A 20,000-nucleotide genomic window follows, 5' to 3' on the forward strand; every position below is an offset into this window, starting at 1 on the left:
GCTCTCAAGGCCCCTCGTATGCCGAGTTGCAGAAGGAGCTGAAGAAGGCTCAAGCTTTGTTGGCGGCCGAGCAGAAGAAGACGACCGATCAGGCCCATACTTTGGGTGAGCTCGAGCGGCAAGTCAAGACGCTCGACCAAAAGATAACCTTGGCCACCACTCGGAAAAACACGGCCATCTCCGATCTGGAGAAAAAGAATGTCGAGGCCCGGGGGCTGGAGCAGAAAGTGAAGGAGCTGATGGACCAACTGACCAAAGAGAAGGTTGCCCGAACGGACGAGGTGGCAAAGCTCGAGGCGGCTTTACAAGAACACAAGGCAGCCGCCGATGCTTCCCGAGCGGCCCTTAAAGAATACCAGGACGCCGAACCAAGCCGGGTCGCTGCCCTGTAACAGAAATACATCCGTTCGGCCGAATTTTCGGAGAAGGTCTGCGAGCGGATGTACACTGCCTTCGACCTTGCTATGACCGCCACAATGACATATTTGAAGTCCAAGGGGCAACTTCCCGAGTCCACCGTCATCCCGGCCGCAGATCAAGTGGCGCTCCTCGATAACATCCCGAATGATCTTTACGATTATTTAGAGTAGAAGCTTAAATGTAATCTAGCCGCTCGGCGATAAACTATCACCTTTTGTAATCCGGCCGCTCGGCCTTAATTTCTTTAATATAATCTCCTTTTGCTTGCTTTGTCCTTTTGCTAATCAATATGTGTACTGTCCGCTCGCCTCTTATTATATCTCTCGCGTTCGGAAGGAATCGTCTCTCGATTTTGAGTAAGCATTCCGCTCGGCTGAATATGTCCTGCTATGCCAGAAGATGTCGTTCGCGGATAGTGAAGTACCCTTGGGTACTGGGCCGGGCGGAACATAGAGGCGGTCGAACGATTATCGATGGCAAATACCTTTGGGTATTTGTTCACAAGTCTTTTTTATTGCCTTCTTCCGCTCGGAGGGTTTATAGACGCTGGCTCGTCTCTCGATTTTTAACGTCGGAGCTCGACGGTCTTCCGCTCGGAGGGTTTATAGACGCCGGCTCGTCTCTCAATTTTTAACATCGGAGCTCGACGGTCTTCCGCTCGGAAGGTTTATAGACGCTGACTCGTCTCTTGATTTTTAACGTCGGAGCTCGACGATCTTCCGCTCGGAGGATTTATAGACGCCGGCTCGTCTCTCGATTTTTAACGTCGGAGCTCGACGGTCTTCCGCTCGGAAGGTTTATAGACGCCAGCTCGTCTCTCGATTTTTAACGTCGGAGCTCGACGGTCTTCCGCTCGGAAGGTTTATAGACGCCGGCTCGTCTCGATTTTAACGTCGGAGCTCGGCGGTCTTCGCTCGGAGGGTTTATAGACGGCGGCTCATCTCTCGATTTTAACGTCGAGCTCGGCGGTCTTCCGCTCGGAGGGTTTATAGACGCCTCGTCTCGATTTTTAACGTCGGAGCTCGACGGTCTTCCGCTCGGAAGGTTTATAGACGCCGGCTCGTGTCTCGATTTTTAACGTCGGAGCTCGACGGTCTTCCGCTCGGAGGGTTTATAGACGCCGGCTCGTCTCTCGATTTTTAACGTCGGAGCTCGACGGTCTTCCGCTCGGAGGGTTTATAGACGCCGGCTCATCTCTCGATTTTTAACTTCGGAGCTCGACGGTTATTAAGGCTAATTTTGACACTGCCGTTCGGCGAAGCTATTTGCCATCCTTTAATTATTTCTGCTTCCTGCATTACAAGGACATAGACGACCAAAACATATATAAAATTACATCAGCGCACCTCTCACCCAGCTCGATACGGCTGGAGATGATTCGCGCTCCATGGTCGATCTAGCAGCCGATCGTCTTCATCCTCCAAATAATAAGCACCCGAGCGGAGCTTTTCAATGACTTTGAAGGGGCCCGCCCAAGGAGCTTCCAGCTTGCCGATGTCGCCGATCGACTTTACTTTTTTCCAGACGAGATGACCGACTTGGAATGCTCTAGGAATCACGCGCCGGTTATAGTTCTGCTTCATTTTTTGCCAGTACGCCATCAGCCGGACGGACACCTTGGCTCGCTCCTCGTCAACCAAATCCAGCTCCATGTTCCTCCGCTCGGCGTTGTCATTATCATAGTTCTGGATTCGGGCGGACTCGACACCCACTTCAACTGGAATCACTGCTTCACCCCCATAGACTAAGTGGAATGACGTCATGCCCGTTCCCTTCTTCGGGGTCGTTCGGATGGCCCATAGGACGCCCGACACTTCATCCACCCAGCTTCCTCCCAAATAGTCGAGCCGAGCGCGCAGAATGCGAAGAATTTCCCGGTTGGCTATTTCGGCTTGACCATTGCTATGGGGTTATGCCACGGACGTGAAGTGTTGCTCGATGCCATAGCTTTTGCACCAATCTTCGAGCAACTTTCCCGCGAATTGCCGCCCGTTGTCGGAAACAAGTCGACGGGGGATGCCGAACCGGCAGATGATATGTTGCCAGATAAACTTCTTGACCATTTGCTCAGTGATCTTGGCTAGCGGCTCGACCTCCACCCATTTGAAAAAATAATCGACCGCCACTAGTAGAAATTTCCGCTGTTCGGTCGCCATAGGAAACGGGCCTACAATATCCATTCCCCATTGGTCAAACGGACAGGACACGGTAGTTGCTTTCATTTCCTCCGCCGGTCGGTGGGAGAAGTTATGGTACTTTTGGCACGAAAGGCACGTCGCAACGGTCCGAGCGGCGTCTGCTTGCAGAGTTGGCCAAAAGTATCTAGCCAACAGGATCTTCTTAGCCAACGATCGTCCGCCCGGATGTCCTCCGCACGATCCTTGATGCACTTCTTGGAGGATGTACGCCGCGTCTTCCGAGCTCACGCATTTCAAAAGAGGGAGAGAGAAAGCCTTTTTGTAGAGTTGGTCTCTGATAAGCGTGAACCGACCGGCTCTCCTTCTTAACATTTGGGCTTCACCTCGCTCAGACGGTGTAGCGTCCGAGCGGAGAAACTCCACGATGGGTGTCCTCCAATCGCTCGGAAACACAAGGCCTTCCATCTGGTCGACGTGCGCCACCAAAGATATTTGCTCAATTGGCTGCTGGATGACGACCGGCGTTATTGAACTTGCCAATTTGGTCAACTCATCTGCCGCCTGGTTTTCCGCTCGGGGTATCTTCTGGATAATGACCTCTCTGAAGTTGGCCTTGAGCTTTTCGAAGGCTTCAGCGTATAGTTTGAGCCGAGCACTGTTAATCTCAAAAGTACCAGAGAGCTGCTGAGCGGCCAACTGAGAGTCTGAATGCAGCGTCATCCGTCCGGCCCCAACATGCCGGGCGGCCTGCAACCCGGCTATGAGGGCTTCATACTCTGCTTCATTGTTTGTGGCTCTGTAATCCAGCCGAACGGACAGATGCATTCGTTCTTCTTGTGGAGAGAGCAACAATACCCCAATTCCGCTGCCAAGCCGAGTAGACGATCCATCCACAAATATCTTCCACATAGCTTTGGGCTCTGGCCTTTGCACTTCTGTGATAAAATCTGCCAAGGACTGCGCCTTTATCGCCGAGCGGGGTTGATACTGAATATCAAATTCGCTCAACTCCGTTGTCCATTTGATGAGCCGTCCAGACGCTTCTGGATTCAACAACACTCTCCCCAATGAGCTATTTGTCCGGACGATGATAGTGTGCGCCAAGAAATAGGGACGGAGGCGCCGAGCGGCGAGGACCAAAGCAAAAGCTAGCTTCTCGAGTCCAGTGTAGCGAGATTCAGCATCTTTTAAAATATGGCTTAGAAAATATACAGGTTCTTCTCCGCTCGCCCTTACTAGTGCCAAACCGACTGCTTGCTCAGTTGAAGATAAATAGATACAAAGTGGCTGACCCATAGCTGGCTTGACTAGCACAGGCAGAGAGTTCAAGTATGTTTTCAGATCTTCGAACGCCCGATCGCATTCTTCGTCCCAGTGAAACTTAGTGGCTTTGCGCAAGATTTTGAAAAAAGGTAGGCTCCGGTCGGCAGTCTTGGAGATGAATCTGGACAAAGCAGTTATCCGACCGGTCAAGCGCTGCACTTCTCTCAGATTTCTTGGGGGCGACATATCTTGTAGTGCTTTCACTTTGCTGGGATTTACCTCGATGCCCCGCTCGGTCACTATGTAGCCCAAGAAATGTCCGCCTTTTGCTCCGAACAGACATTTCTGAGGGTTGAGCTTAACTCCATACCTCCTCAGCGTTCGGAAAGTCTCCTCCATGTCTTTAAAGAGATCTGCCGATCGGACGAATTTGATGAGAATATCGTCCACGTATACTTCCAAATTGCGTCCGATCTGCTCCTTGAACACTTTGTTCATCAAGCGCTGGTAAGTTGCTCCAGCGTTCTTCAGTCCGAACGGCATCACATTGTAGTAGTAAGTACCATCGGCTGTAACGAAGCTAACTTTCTCCTGATCTTCTCGGGCGAGCGGCATTTGATGATAACCTTGATAAGCGTCGAGCATACATATCAACTCGCAGCCAGCTGTGGAGTCCACCAGTTGATCGATCCGAGGCAGAGGATAAAAATCCTTCGGGCAAGCTTTGTTGAGATCCCGAAAATCAATGCACACTCTCCACTTGTTGCCCGGCTTGGAGACTAATACTACGTTTGCCAGTCAGCTCGGGAACTGAACCTCGCGTATATGGTCGGCCTCCAGAAGCCTCTCAACCTCCGCTCGGATGATGACATTCTGTTCAGCGCTGAAATCCCTTTTTCTCTGCTTCACCGGCCGAGCGTTCGGTCGGACATGTAGCTCGTGCTGCGCTATGCTCGGCGAAATGCCGGGCAGCTCGTGCGTCGACCAGACGAAGACATCACAGTTTCTCTGGAGGCATTTGATCATTTCCTCTTTCTGGCTCGCCTCCAGATCGGCCGCAACGAACGTGGTGGCCTCCGGTCAGGTCGGGTGAATCTGCACTTCCTCTTTTTCTTCATACACCAAAGAGGGAGGTTTTTCAGTTATGCCGTTTACCTCAATCCGGGGCACCTTCCGAGTAGAATTGGCTTCTGCTCGTACCATCTCGACGTAGCATCGCCGAGCTGCCGGTTGATCTCCTCGTACTTCTCCCACTTTGTCTTCGACTGGGAACTTGATCTTTTGGTGGAAAGTGGAAACGGCTGCTCGGAATTCACTAAGAGTCGGTCGTCCCAATATTACGTTGTATGCCGACGGAGAGTCCACCACGACGAAGTTTGCGGTCCGCGTCCTTCTGAGCGGCTCATCTCCCAGTGAAATGGCCAACCGGATCTGTCCGACCGGCAGAACTTCGTTGCCCGTAAACCCATAGAGGGGGGTTGTCATGGGCAGCAGCTCGGCTCGATCAATTTGCAATTGGTCGAAGGCCTTTTTGAATATAATATTGACCGAGCTTCCTGTGTCAATGAAAATGCGGTGAATAGTGTAGTTGACTATTATTGCTTTGATGAGGAGAGCATCGTCATGTGGCACTTCGACTCCCTCCAAATCCCGGGGCCCGAAGCTGATTTCGGGTCCGCTCGCCCTTTCTTGGCTGCAGCCGACCGCATGGATCTGGAGCTGCCTGACGCTAGCTTTCCTTGCACGGTTAGAGTCTCCTCCGGTCGGTCCACCAGCTATAATGTTGATTTGGCCTCAGGAAGTGTTGTTTCTATTTTCTTCTTCCCGAGCGGTTGGTCTAGGCCGCTCTCTAGACATCCGGGAATTGTCTTTACGCCTCGGAGTATGATGCCGCTCGGGAGTCTGTCTTTGCCGCCTGTCAGGTATCGTCCGCTCGGCTTCACGAAGTCTTTGTCGCCTATCAGATGATGGCGATCGACGGCCGCCACGCCGGGGAAAGGGGTGGGCGATTAGAGGGAGACTCCGACAATCTCTGGTGTTATGCGTGTCCGTCCGGTGGAATGAGTAGAACATTGGGGTCCACTTCTTCTTTGGCTTAGGCCGTTCGACAGCTACCTCTTGCACATGTGACCTAGTATGGGGGGAGCGGATTGCTTCGGCCCTCGGTCCTCTGGGCGGGTGATGAGCGGTGTGAGGCTTCCGCTCGGCATGAGTAGCCCGCTCGGTTGGAATTTCCTTTCTTCGGGCCGCTTGGGCTTCCTCCACATTGATGTATTCGTTGGCCCGGTGTAGCATATGGTAGTAGTCTCGGGGCGGCTTCCGAATGAGCGATCGGAAGAAGTCCCCGTCCACAAGGCCCTGTGTGAAGGCATTCATCATGGTTTCCTAGGTGGCCGTAGGAATATCCATGGCCACCCTGTTGAACCGCTGGATATAGGCTCGGAGCGATTCGCGGGCTTCTTGTTTGATGGTAAACAGACTGACACTAGTCTTCTGATAATGCCGACTGCTTACAAAGTGGTGAAGGAAGGCTGTGCGGAAGTCTTTAAAACTTGTGATGGATCCGTCCGGCAACCTCCGAAACCACCGTTGAGCCGATCCCGAGAGGGTGGTTAAAAAAACTCGACACTTCACTCCATCTGTGTATTGATGGAGGGTAGCCGTGTTATCGAACTTACCCAAGTGATCGTCTAGGTCGGTGGTTCCATTGTATTCACCGATAGCCGGGGGCACATAGTGCTTCGGCAGAGGGTCTCGCAAGATGGCTTCCGAAAACTTACGGTTGATCCGCTCGGGAGAAGCGTCCGCTCGGGGGGCCTTGCCTTTTCTATTGTCTCGTATTGGCACTTCGTCCGATGAAGATCCTCGATCACGATTAATTGCTGCTGCTTCCAGAGGCGTGCGGAATAGGGCCCGGTGAAACGGAACCGTGGCCTGAGGTGCTTCCGCTCGACCCCCTGATACTGATGTCGCTTGCTGCTCAATTCGCTCGGCTTGTGCCTTCTATTTTTGTTCCACAAGCTTAGCTGCCCTCGACTCGATCAGAGCGTCGAGTTCCTCCGTGGAGAGCGTCACCGTATGCGGTCGTCCAGCTTCGTCCATTGCTTCCGATCGAATGCAGGAGCGTTCCCACAGACGACGCCAAATTGATCCTGTCCGAATCGCTGAATCAACGGACGCTGGGCACGTGGCGCTCTCCGCGTTGCTGACGTAGATCCCCGACTGATCGTATGGTCCTCCGGTGAACCTGCAGGGAAGTCGGGCCGGGAAGGGGTTCCCGGTGACGACCCTCCGACGCTCAAGTCAGGCAAGCGGACAACAAAGAAGTGGCTCAAAAAATCGTAGAATGCGTACCTTCGGTGATGTGTGAGACCTCTTATATAGAGCTGGAAAGGGGCTCATGCACACATATCGAGGTGAATACGTGTCCTCAGCCCATACCTCAATATAGGCTTGTCAGAAAAGCTTACCTGACCCCTTACTGCTACAGTCCGAGCACGTCTTTGATGGGACAACGGAACCCTGTCATAAGATCCTGCGTATGGTTCGCCCGTTGGCCATATCCGCTGTCAGAGGATGTTTCCTGGTCCTGTTCTCTTCTTACTCCATGTCGAGTGTCCGGCCGGTCGGTAGTCCCCTTGCGTCCGGTCGGTCACACGTGCTGGTCCACTTAGGATATTCCCGGTAGTGTACTTTGTGGAGATTGTTCGCAGTGTTGCTATCTTATGCCTTCGACCGAGTGGGCCACCCGCTCGGCCGTACAATCCTGTTCACCGAGCGTCGGAACCCTGACTCCTCGTCGGGTGCCTTTTACTCCGATGGGACCCCGTTCGGCCGACCGGTCTCCCCTTCTCCGGTCGGTTGTTCGACCCTTTGACTTCCACGTGGCGTTGACTTCCTGCAGAGGGGGGGAGGGGGAGTCCTTGTTCTTACCGCCGGATCAGCAAACATCAAAAAACATGAAAGAAATTAAGTATCCCAACCACAATCCACACATCCACTTCCAATACCAAAGACTACCTTCATCGTCACATAAAAGCCCAGAGAAAGAACCCCTAGCTAGGGGGGGGGGGGAGGGGTGAAGAGCCCCTGCACAAATCAAGCGAACACAACCTTTCTCAAACTTATAACTTAATTAAAATAACACTTGCATCAGAATAATAAAAGAGACTAAAAGGAAAGAGGCACAACAGGTTTACTTGGTTACAACCAGGGAGGTTGTTAATCCAAGACAGATGAAGTTGCACTAATTTCTCCTTCAGGCGGAGAAACTTCTTTACAACAATGAACGCACAGAAATAGAAAGCTAAACAGAAAACTAAACGAGTACAAGTGTTGTTTCTCTTTTTCTTGTTGTTTCTAGCTTTTAGGAGTAGGACTGCTTATATTCCAGGCGCTTGGAAGGGTTCTAGATGCCTGGAATGAGATAATATTTTATTCTCGACGTAACAGTACGTGTCACATCGAATTTGGCTAAGTTTTGGCTTCCGAGCGCCCGGAAGGGTTCCGGGCACCCCGGACTACTCTGGGGGCCTCGACCAAGTCTGGGCGCCCTGAGCAGAAAAATCAGCCCCTTACTGATTTTTTGGTCCCGACCTCCTGCTTCGACTCCGCTTGCTTTAGTCCGGGTCTTTCGCCGGCTCTACTCGTTTGAATGATTCCAACCATCTGAAATAGGGCTCACCCGAACCCAACTTCCGACCTTCATGAGCAAGCTTCCGCTCCGGCTTCTTGTCTCTCAGAAACGTCGCGCGCTTCCTTCTCGTCTGCCTTCATACTCTTCTGCAACACCTCGTCCCTCAGACACACCAAACCTGTCGACTCTCTCCCGTACCATTCTTCTTGCTAGTCGTGTCTTTTACTCGACGCCTTGTGCCCCTAAGTTCTTGTACACTTAGACATATGGTTAAACACAACAGAACTTAATCTAACTTGTTTGATCACATCAAAACTACCTTGGGGTACTAACATATACTTGTTTTTATTGTGCAAAATAATTCACCTCTCTCTTGCCAGCCGCACGGAACCTGCACATATTAAAATCACAATCCAAGCCAAAGGTTATGGAAATTTATTACAACATAATCTCCAGATTGATATAATTTTTTAGAAAAAATAATAACACAAATCAATAATAGTTTTAAAGTACAGATTATTGCCCCCAGGGCATAGCATAGGCAGTGGGCGCATGACATCTCTAGCATAATGATAGAGATCAATTCTCAGGAACTGACGACGTAGGATTTACCCCACCATGCATCTGACGTCTATGACCTGCATGTACCTCCCTCCATATCCGTGGGGCCGATACTAGAGGGTCGTTAATATAACGGATCTACATTTTTTAAAGTATAGATTAATACTATTATCAAAGCTTTAACTTCTAGAGGTATATCCTTTCCAGAACCTAAAGGTGCTTCTTCTTAAATATTAGCACGACTAGATTGAAATCTAAACCTAGAACTCAACATACAACAACAAACACTCAGACCTACAAAATCTATCATGTATAAAAACGTACAATGGAGAGATGATAATAAGATTTAATGACTACCAACTTTTTACCTTTCAAAATACAAATGCGGAAGAAGAAGAAAACTTTAAATATTGAAAATATATCTACTAACAAAGAACAAGAGGCTCAATTATTTAGATAAATACATATATAACCTATTAAATTAATGGAATTTTAACATCTTGAAATACAACAATAAAGACTAAATCAAGACTGAGAATTTTATTATGATGATGAGCAAAATATCATTGTCAAAAAATAACTCCAATAAATAAATCTTATGAATATGCCAGAATCTACTGGGACCTCTAGGACATTCTTAAATGTATCCCGTGTAGCAGTATAATATCATGAAAATTCCATGGAACAAGAGATTATGGTCAAAGTCATCCGCCTAAAATAGGAATTGCTCCATACACAAACAACAATCTATTACTTAGAACTATAGGAAAAAAAACCATTACTTATTTTGTGAAAATTTTAGTGCTATTAAATATAACTGAATGTGATGACTCCCAAATGTATAACACATATTTAGAACAATGCATTGTATCAGTTTAAAGAGATTATCAAACTAAACATGAACTAAACATTGAATCAAGAGAAACATACACTGATGCACATAAGAGAAAATTATTTAGGAGATATACCTAGAGCAGCATGAGAAGCTTATAAAAATAAATTTTACGAAGAAATTTCTAAAATGACAGTCCAAAAAGATAACATCCTAAAGTTTTACTATACAATCTATAAATTATTAATAACAAAAGATGCTAATACATATATAGATGAAAATTCATTTTCCTTTATTACGTATTTACATCATTTTCTTTTAATGCAAAAAAAGAGAGGGAATTTAAATTTAAAAATTTACTTTTTATTAAAAATACAGCACAACAAATAGCGCAAATTAGTAAAAGGACACCCTTTTAAAAAAAAAAAAAAAAAAAAAAAGACTTTCAATCGAAATTTTATTCCTAGAATACTTTTATCCAACACTATCATATTAGCTATCAGAAGCTACCTAATACTTATCATTAATGTTTATAGGTGATTTTAGAATTTAAGATTTTATGATTTAGGGGTTGGGATTTAACTATAATTATTTAAAAATAATTTTAATAAATTTTTAATAATTTTTATTTAAGTTGATGAAGAAAATTTTGATATAATAGTATGTTGCATAGTAATTTTTATTAAAATAAATAATTGATCTTAAATTTTGAATTTTTATTGAAGATAAGATCTTGTCCATAATTTCTGTTGCTCTCTTAGTCTCTTCTATAATTTGTACGTTGAATCATGATGAAAATCAGATCAAAATTAGTTGTGATATCTCCTAAATCCATCTTCCTATTCAGATTATAGTTTAAATAAAGACAGACGGCTGGAGATTGCCGGCGATGGGCAAGCTATTCCTTGGTCGGCGCCATACAATCCGCTCAACCGCCGATAACCTCCGACCACCTATTTAAACTCAAACTATGAAAAGAACCAAGATACGAACGAAAGGATCTGAACTCTTTTGTATTATCGGATCATAATTGTTTAAACTTCATAAAAATATTTTAAAATAATTATATCAGCTATTTAATATCTTCCACCACCCTTATAACAACTACAAAATAGTTTCGACTGTAGCATGACTAATTGCTACAATATCATTCGAAGTATAAAATCACGTTATAACAGCTTCAACATCATTTGACAAAGAGTATTTTTGAAATAAAATTTCTGATGGAAAGCTCTTTTAATGTCATAAAATCTTGTTAGATAAAATGCTCGTGGAGCATCATTCAAACAACTTCCTTAAGATCCGTAGCAAAACGAGCTTAATCTATTGAGAAACATGTGCTTTCCAATTCATTCTCGCGTCGGTCTTGTTCAAGAATTTGGAGTACCAAAGAGCCGAGAGTTTCGGTCGCCTCGCAAGGGTGCCCCCTACAAAGTCCACATGGTAAAGGCCATATTGAAGTTGATACCCTGCCAAAAACTCGAACACATCCATAAAAGACCACACGAAGTACCCCTTCACGTTCGCTCCATTCCTACAAACACCATTCGCAAACACTATCCACTATTAGTCGACTAGGAAATGTCAACTCCATTCGGAAACATAAATGTAAACCTGATCGCATCGCGCAGGCTCCCAATGTAAGCGCTCAAGTAGTCGATCCTTTCGACGTCGTGAATTGTCTCATTTGTCAAGAGAGCATAGCCTGTCGACATTCGAGCATCACTATCATTTGCTTTGAAACAGACTAGATTAAACGATCAAGTTGTAATCTAACCGTTTTCTTCGATGTAGACCGGAGGATTCCCATAAACATCCCTGATGTACTCCAAGCAGTGTTGTAGACCTGCAGAGTCTACCGGCATGCCAATAGGAAGTATCTGGTTCCAACAAATTCGAAGTATTACAAATATCAGCCACACCTACACAGACCGATGTTCAAAAACAGCGAAACAGCTATCACACTTTAACGTATACCTGACTGATCGGCGGCAAATCTTTTGAAACTGCATTGTGGCATTGGAGTGACAAGAATTGGTTAGCATATGATTGGTAGAGTTAGGCCACTTAAGAAGGAAGAACGAACTTTACATGAAAATTTGGCGAGGAAATCCGCACTGAAGTCGCGTAGAGGAGTCTCGAAAGCCTTCGAGTTATCCTGAACCCACATTGAGCTATAATGGTTTATGCCAATGAAGTCGAATGAACCTTTCACTAGCTTCGATTGTTCTTTGGTTAAGGAAGGAAGTCTCGAACCGACGATCTTCTTCATCACCTTCGGGTAGTCTCCGAACACTAAGGGATTCAATATACTGTATATACGTATGTGATGTATTGCATAAATAGTCGATGCACAATGTAAGTTGGTTTAACTTGAGTCGATGTACTTACCATCCTAAGAGGAAATCCAATGTTCTTTGAGTCGCTCGAACATCCAATGTAGAGTTCGTATAGGGATAGCACCAATAAGTGTACAAGTTCAGCCCTATAACCCCATTTTGTCTGGCCTAAATTTTTGCCGTGCACAATTAGCAAAAGAGAAGATGATAGATTAGTTCGAAGACGATGAGCAAGGATGTTGCCTCACTTGGTATTTGGTTTTGTAAAGCTTGACGACCGAAGCATGTGCCAACAAGAGGTTGTGAAGCGCAATGTATGGTTCGGTGGTGGAATTACCAACGGTGCAATTGTATATGCCGAAAGGGTTGGAACATCTATTGGGGGGAAGCACTGCATTGTCGTACGATGCCATTGCTATTATGTTTGGTTCAACGATAGTGGTCCATTGAGTTACTCTATCCCCGAATTCGCGAAAGCATACATTGGCATAAGCCGTGAAGTCCTCCCTAATTTAGAACACACTTTAGGGATTAGAAACAAAATTGTCATTTGGTTTAGGATTTAGCATTGAGTTGAACAATGATATAACTTACAGTATTTTAGGACTTAGCCATCCTTCATACTCATCTTCGAGCGCTTGAGGCAGATCGAGATGGTAGAGTGTGATGTGCGGTTTGATGCCTGATAAGCGAAAAACCATAAGAAACTCGATCATAGTCGTCGTAGAGAGCAATCGAACTAACCATATTTCAGAAGCTCATCGATGAGATTGTTGTAATATTCCACCCCCTTTGGATTAACCATTCCTCTCCCATCTGATTCAAAGTAAAAAACATATTATTGTTGGAAAACACAATTAATATATATTTTTAATTTTAAAAAATATACACACTTGGTAGAAGTCTTGGCCAAGAGATGGAGAATCTGTAGGAGTCAAGTCCCATATCGGCAGCCAACTTGGCATCTTCCTATAAAAATTTAAAAATTCAAACGTTGCGGTAACAAAGCAGGGTTATCGATACTCGATCGAGCTTCGTTCGTACCTTATATCTATGATACCCGTCGCATGCTACATCTCCGTTGCTTTTGTCGAACATTTTTCCTGTAAAATATCGAAAACAAACAAGGCATATAATAGACAGTTTTCATCACTCAAGATTCTCTATTCTAAAGCTCTTGTCTATCTAAAAATTTACAACATTTTCTTTAAAATAAGTTAATTTTAAAAAATAACTAAAAAAATTCAATAAACCAAAGTGTTCTTACTCACCTGAATGAGTGAACGTATCCCATACACTTGGATTTCTACCATCCTCTGCTACTGCACCTTCCATCTGTATGTGTGTATATATATATATATATAACATAAAAACTAAATTAAAATTATTAAAAATAATAATAATATTCACGGACGCATTCAAAGCATAGTTATAATAATTATAAATGACCATTTTTTTTCATACACTGTTTTCCCCTTTTAGTAAACACTAAGCCAGGGGGCCAACTAAACTGAACTAAATGATCAGAAACTGAATTGGCCTAAGAAGTCCTCTTGCCAATAAAAAAAAGCTGTGATTTCGATCGAGTTCCTGACCTGATAAGCAGAGGTTCCTGCTCCGAAGATGAAGTCCGGCGGGAAGTCCTCCCTGGTGAACTCTGGCTCGGGCACCTGCCCTGAACAAAAGCAACCTTGCTGGCTAATTCCCAAGAGCAAGAGCAGAGACAAAGTGGCGAGGAAATTGGCATGTTGTTTCAGCGAGTGGAAACAAGGAACGAAGTAACTCGATAAGCTTTCTTCCTTCCTCATCATCTTCCTCTCGAAATCTCTCTACTGTTTCCTTTCGATGATCGGTTAGATGGGTCTATATATAGAGCTGAATGGACAGACGAGAAGCTTCACCAGACCATGAAAAACTATAGTGAAAATTTTCATTCAAGTCCTTATATTTTATTTTAACTGTTTTCTTAAGGAAACACGTATCAGACTTTTAGGACCATTGTTGAAAAAAAGGGTTTTGTCCCGTTCGTCGAATGGAGTGATGACGTTAATGACGACGACTTTAATAAAAATATACGCAATTAAATAATCAAAGAGGACGCAAAAATTAAATTATGAAAGTCCGACTTAGTAATTATCAAACGATTTGGTGGCCCTTTGCAATTTTTTAATGTGCGTATGGTCGCCATCAGCTTTGGATGGACAAACCAAAGATCTAAAGGTCAATTTCCTTAAGATTTTCCTTATCAACCGAACACTTGCAACCACCAACGATTGGACCTTAATACGTCTAAAAATTGAATGACAATTATGACGCACGATAAGTATTTTCCCCATGTAATTTTTCAAACTCTAGCTAATTGAACAGAAGACCTAGACACCAGCATTATTAAAGAAACAGTGTTATTCAATTTCCTCACAATAATTTCTCGTGTCGTTTTTCGTGGTGATCGTGACTAGCGAGATTTTGATTCTACTATGTATTTATTTAATAATTCTTTTGTCTTTTAACTTATGGAATATATAAGTTCAACATTTTATGGTGGCTAAGTCAAAACCCGAACAAACTCAAACCGAGAAAACTCCGCAAGTGACCGAGCAATCGATTGACCGACTCATCGAATGTTGTCCCTATATGGGCAATGGGTGGAAAATGTGCAACTTGCTGTCACATGAAACCGATTGAGGTAAGCAGTGAGATCATATGATAACTCAATTGCAAGGTGACAAAGTTGAATTTAAAAGAAGAAAGGTTTTGGACGTAAGAGGGTAGTATAGTTTGGATATGTGGTCGAAGGGATTTTTATATCAAGAAGCAAGAATTTTTTTTTAATAATTTAAGTGTCCAGACTTCACCCGACTAATTTTGAAGATAAATAACTTCCCCCCTAGTTGGCCTACTAGGTGAATATGAAGTTGTGCTTATGCACAAACAACACTTATTTAGTTAGTTCCAACTCGTAAAATGGCAAGCATTATTAGGTAGATTGGACTATGTTAAAGATCAAATGGATCGAACAAATTAAAATTGGACAAATGATTAAGTAATTGGACTTGTTTTGGCCTTAAAACAGTCGGAGTTAGAGTCAAATCGCACCTTGATTTGGTAACTTGAATGCTTGATGTTGAACTTACCTATGGTCATAAATAAGAAAAGAAAAGATATGTTAAAGATCAAATGGATCGAACAAATTAAAAAAAGGACAAATGATCAAGTAATTTGGACGTGAAGTGAACTGAATACATCAAGCGAATCTGAGATAAGACCGAACTAAACAAACAAATTGAACTTGTTTTGGCCTAAAAACAGTCGAAGAGTCGATTCACATCTTGATTTGGCAACTTGAATGCCCAATTTTGAACTTACCTATTGTCATTAATAATTTTAAACATTTGAATAGTTACGAAAAGAAAATGTAAGTTTTTTTTTGTGGGGAACTAAGAAAGGAAAAGATAACCTTACATTACAAAGCATTAAACATTTGAAGGGGGGAGTCAAAATGCATCTACAGGAAAGAAGAGGCCAGTCGATGGAAGATGAGGTTGTTGGACCATAGCTGATAGAATGAATGCGCATCATTGGATTAATGGCAGGAAAGAAAAGGAGAGAATCAAGTGGAATGGACATTTTGCCAAATATAATGAAACAGAGTGAAACTTACTTTTGAGTATGTATGGGGCATTGTGAATCGTCTACCTTTCTTTCCTGCTGCAAGAATTAGACAGGCATGACCTATTGCAGCTCCCACAGCTACTGTCTCATTCTGTAATGGCAACAAAATAACTTAGTGGCAAATAATAAAAGAACAGACTATTTGTGCTATTGGAGATGATGCATCAAGCACTGCTGATCAAATTGCCATGACCGATTGACGATGGGTAAACACCTTGATGGAAAGGCATGGACAATAAAAATACCTCATTTTACATGCATCATGACATCATAAATAGCAAAACCCTCTGTTTCCAATTCTACCTGCAAAAATTGAAGATATTGAACACTTTTTTTTTAAGGTATTGAAGCTGTTCATACACTTAATTAAAATTAGCCAATCAGAATATCAAACTTTTCTCCTTTCTAATGGTTAAAAAATACCCTCTTTACATAGGAACACAGCAATCACAACCAACCAAACCTGAATCTGATTGCAACTACTAAGTGACGCAAACAAACAATGGAAGAAAAATAATGAATTTGAATTTATAATTGATGTTAGTAATTGTCCTACACTAAGTGTTGGTGTCTTTAATTTGATATGGGTCGGTATTTTGGTAAGAATTTAATGGGATTAGTCTTTCCTAATTGGCATTTTATTTTGTTTTCTAATTTGGTTAAAATTGATTCTATAAAAGAGTTTGTGTGTGAGGTTGTTTTCTCTGTGTGAAGTAGTCTTCCCCTTCGCATCAATTTCGACCCAAGTTTTTTTGTCAGTTTTGAGGGTTCAATTTTAGTGTTCCATCACCAAGTCTCTAGTATATTTCCATAGACAACTTTAGACAATCCACTCATATATCTAAACTTCGTGGCAAACAAGTAGTTCATCAAACAATCAAACATTATATTTTCTGCAGAAAACCAAGGCTTAATGCAAAAGGAGATTAGAAACACCAAACTCAGAGCTAGCATAGAGAAACTTATTCTTAAGGACCGTGTACGGAGGAATAGCCAATATAACTTTCAGTAATTGAGCCTGAAGCATAAGAATAAACTGAAATACCATTTTTCTGTTGAGCATTGGTTTCAATTTCTAATTCTATAAATACAAGGGAAACGAAATTTCCTATGTTTATTTGTTTTTTCAAAATGCTGGCGGAGTTTCATGATCATCAAAATACCCACATCATTACCAGAATGATGATGTGGCAAGCATGCGATCTCATTTCATTGGAGTTGCCACCTCATCATTCTGTTAAGTATTAACAGTCATAAGTGGCTGGGGGTAATGTGAAAATTTCTCAAACTCTGAAAAGCGCTTTGAAGATTTTAGAGGCATTTAAAAAAAACAGTAAAACATGAGGGGAAAAATGGAACCTTCCCATAAATTTATGAATGAAAACAAATCAAACTAAGAGCATCTATGGGTCTATCTTATGTAAAACATAAACAGCTAAATGACCTTAAGCATGTCACTTCTCCCTGATTTAGGTAAAAGGAAAAGAAATGGAAAAATGGTTTCGCACAGTTTCATCATCATCACGTGTTGTTCCAGTCGATTGATGTAGATAAAAATAGGTTTTTTGAATCAATCCATTGCAAGTAAAGCAATTGAGCAATCACAAGCTCTGTAAAAACTAGCACCAACTGTCCATAAAAGGGTAACTGTTAGTTCAACAGGAATCATGTCTAACATACACACGAGAAGAGAAAGAGAAGATGATAGAAACTAGAAGAAATAGAATGACAAAGATGTTGTAGCACATCCATCATCGGTAACACAGCAGTTTCTGTTGCATTTCAATATTCTCATTGTAATTATCAAGCTTCTTCATTAGTATACTTATATCACAAAATAATCCGAAGAGAATAACTAAAACTTGTGCCTTTTCTACTACAATTCATAAATCTAAAACCAAATTACGAAAATTAAACAATCTAATTACAATTATCATATATCTTATAATTGAGTTCTACATCGTAATAGTCAAGAACCTAAATTTGAGATTAAACACACAGTAACAACAATACCGATATCACTCTAATAAAACTACAAGAAGTTTTCTCTTATATCCCTTTACTCTATCTCTTCTATCACTTCATGAGATATACAACAACCAATTAGAATCCTCCAATGTTTTTTGACGTTATATCTCCCAGTTTTACACATGGTGGTAATCTATCATTCTGATTCGGGTATGACTATTTGACACAACAATGGATCTAAGTGTTTGCCATCTCATTTTCTATAAGTTTTTGTCCACTAGTCAACAAGGCTGTTGATATTCAACTCGGAGTGTTAAATGTTAATGCCTAATTTCAAGCAATGGTACAGGTGGTAGATAACAAGTATTAGAGGTAGATATAGCCGTGAAATTCATAATATTTTTCCTGCTTACACTTAGTACATTAAACTCACCATACTCATTAGCAATACCATTTTATAGGCCACCTTCAGTCCATGGAAATTGTAATTTTTGAGAATTTTTCTTTCTATTTGAACTTTGTAAAAGAAACATTAATATTGGCAAGAAAAATCTCAATAAACTTCTCAGTGGAAAAACATTTCAGACAGTAAAACCCATTAGGTGATGATATGAATATAGCTATCGATCTCATGGAACCGAAACTTATATTCAGACTTAATGGCATGCCAATGTAGACAATTCGTCCATGAAGAAGTAATGAAGGCAAACCTGGGGAGGCCTCCTTGGTTGGTGCTCATTCTAAGAAACAGAACGTTCTACCTAATCAAAGTTCACAATAAAAAAATAGATAAATGAAAGAAAAACTATAGCATATAGGAAAACATAAACTTAGATTTTCTAAGTAACAATATAAAATGGAAATAAAACAACCTAGCATTAAGAAAAATATGAGAAAAACAGTAGCCTAGTGTTGTACATGAAAGTCATTATGCATTTCCATTGACAAATAAACAATATACCAAAAACTTGTAAACAATTCTAATTTACAAACCAATGCTCTCAACTAACATTAAGACACTAAACTTTATACAAAAGAATAAAAAGGCTTTTTATTTTCCCTTATATTGGCAGTTAATTCACACACTAGAAGGATATAGATTTTTTGTTGCAAGAGGTAGCATTGCAACTAACTTTTCCCCTTGCCATAACCATTTCCAATCTCAGTTCAATCTCCTTTCTGATTCCACCGAACCAATTGCTACAATTATTGAATAAATAAAAAAACAAAACTTTTTAGAAGAATTTTTTTTCTTACTAAGATACCCCATTTTCATCTTATCAGATAAGGCCTTTCCTTTTTCTAAGGAGAAAATCCTTTCAAGTTAAGCGCTTTTGTCATCACCTACAAGTTAATCTCTACGCAGTATCAGATGCCGGCTCAAAACCCCTCTTTTGGTTAATATTTTGGAAGCATGTCAGCAAACTACAATTTAAGCGAATTATAAGATCTAGAAATTCGGACCTCCCATAAGATTCAATTCTGATCCCAGCACAGATACCCCTTTTTTGACACAAATCCATCGGTATAGGAATTAATATTTTGAAAATATGCCAGAAAACAACAATTTAACTAACAGTAGGAGAGAATAAGAGAATTATACGATCTAGCGATCACCTGCACTGGACTATCCATTAGCGTCGGTGAGGCGAAGAGGTCGAGGTAGGGCGGCGTGTCGCGGTTGCCCGACGACGCCAAAGCCAGGGGGTCGGTAACTGCGGCGGCCGCGGCAGCCAACTAGGAGAGTAAGGGGTCGCGGTTATTGATGGGAGGCATCGGAGGAGCCGACCTCGCTGCCCTAATCTCGAGAGCAGCAGCGGCTTCTGCCGATGAGGAGGAGGAGGAAGAAGAAGGGAAGGATGAAGAAGGAGAAGAAGAAGAAGACAAATTGAAGGGAACGAACGCCATGGGCATTCTAGGCGACAGGAAATGAAAGCTCACGGCGGCGCACGCCATCGCCACCTTCGTCGCCCTTCTTCGCTTCCACTCTCACTTCGTCGACTGCAGCAGGGCCAGGGCCGTTCGAAGGCGCCTGGAAAAACAATAATATATATTATTCCTCAAAAAATATATATTATTTTTTATAAAATAATCGAAAATATAAATTAAAAAATCATGAATTTTTTTAGATTAATTTGACATTTTACTCGATAATTTTCATAGCTTAAGAT

General features: G+C 42.7%; 1 protein-coding gene and 1 pseudogene across 1 annotated transcript; both read right to left on the reverse strand.

Annotated features, from left to right (window-relative positions):
- Positions 1–11,053: 11,053 nt before the first annotated feature.
- On the reverse strand, positions 11,054–14,076 carry LOC122041563 (beta-glucosidase 22-like). The gene is made up of 13 exons (XM_042601289.1): positions 13,785–14,076; positions 13,461–13,524; positions 13,234–13,292; positions 13,083–13,158; positions 12,934–13,005; positions 12,784–12,871; positions 12,438–12,696; positions 12,242–12,357; positions 11,942–12,162; positions 11,828–11,856; positions 11,628–11,730; positions 11,465–11,555; positions 11,054–11,384 (listed from the first exon to the last, which is right to left on the reverse strand). Exons 1-13 carry the CDS (start codon positions 13,998–14,000, stop codon positions 11,174–11,176), a joined length of 1,605 nt encoding a protein of 534 aa, XP_042457223.1. The 5' UTR covers positions 14,001–14,076; the 3' UTR covers positions 11,054–11,173.
- A 1,440-nt stretch (positions 14,077–15,516) lies between these two features.
- On the reverse strand, positions 15,517–19,929 carry LOC122041565 (annotated as a pseudogene).
- Positions 19,930–20,000: the final 71 nt, after the last annotated feature.

The sequence above is a fragment of the Zingiber officinale genome, chromosome 2A, assembly GCF_018446385.1.
Source record: "Zingiber officinale cultivar Zhangliang chromosome 2A, Zo_v1.1, whole genome shotgun sequence".
Lineage (NCBI taxonomy): Eukaryota > Viridiplantae > Streptophyta > Magnoliopsida > Zingiberales > Zingiberaceae > Zingiber > Zingiber officinale.

What these genes read in the sequence shown, in the direction of transcription:
- LOC122041563 (XM_042601289.1), bottom strand. Translation starts at nt 14,000, where the DNA reads ATGATGAGGAAGGAAGAAAGCTTATCGAGTTACTTCGTTCCTTGTTTC. An exon ending in CGATGAGCTTCTGAAATATG is followed by an intron (nt 12,872 to 12,933) that starts GTTAGTTCGATT and finishes TTCGCTTATCAG; the next exon opens with GCATCAAACCGCACATCACA. An exon ending in TGGCTAAGTCCTAAAATACT is followed by an intron (nt 12,697 to 12,783) that starts GTAAGTTATATC and finishes GTTCTAAATTAG; the next exon opens with GGAGGACTTCACGGCTTATG.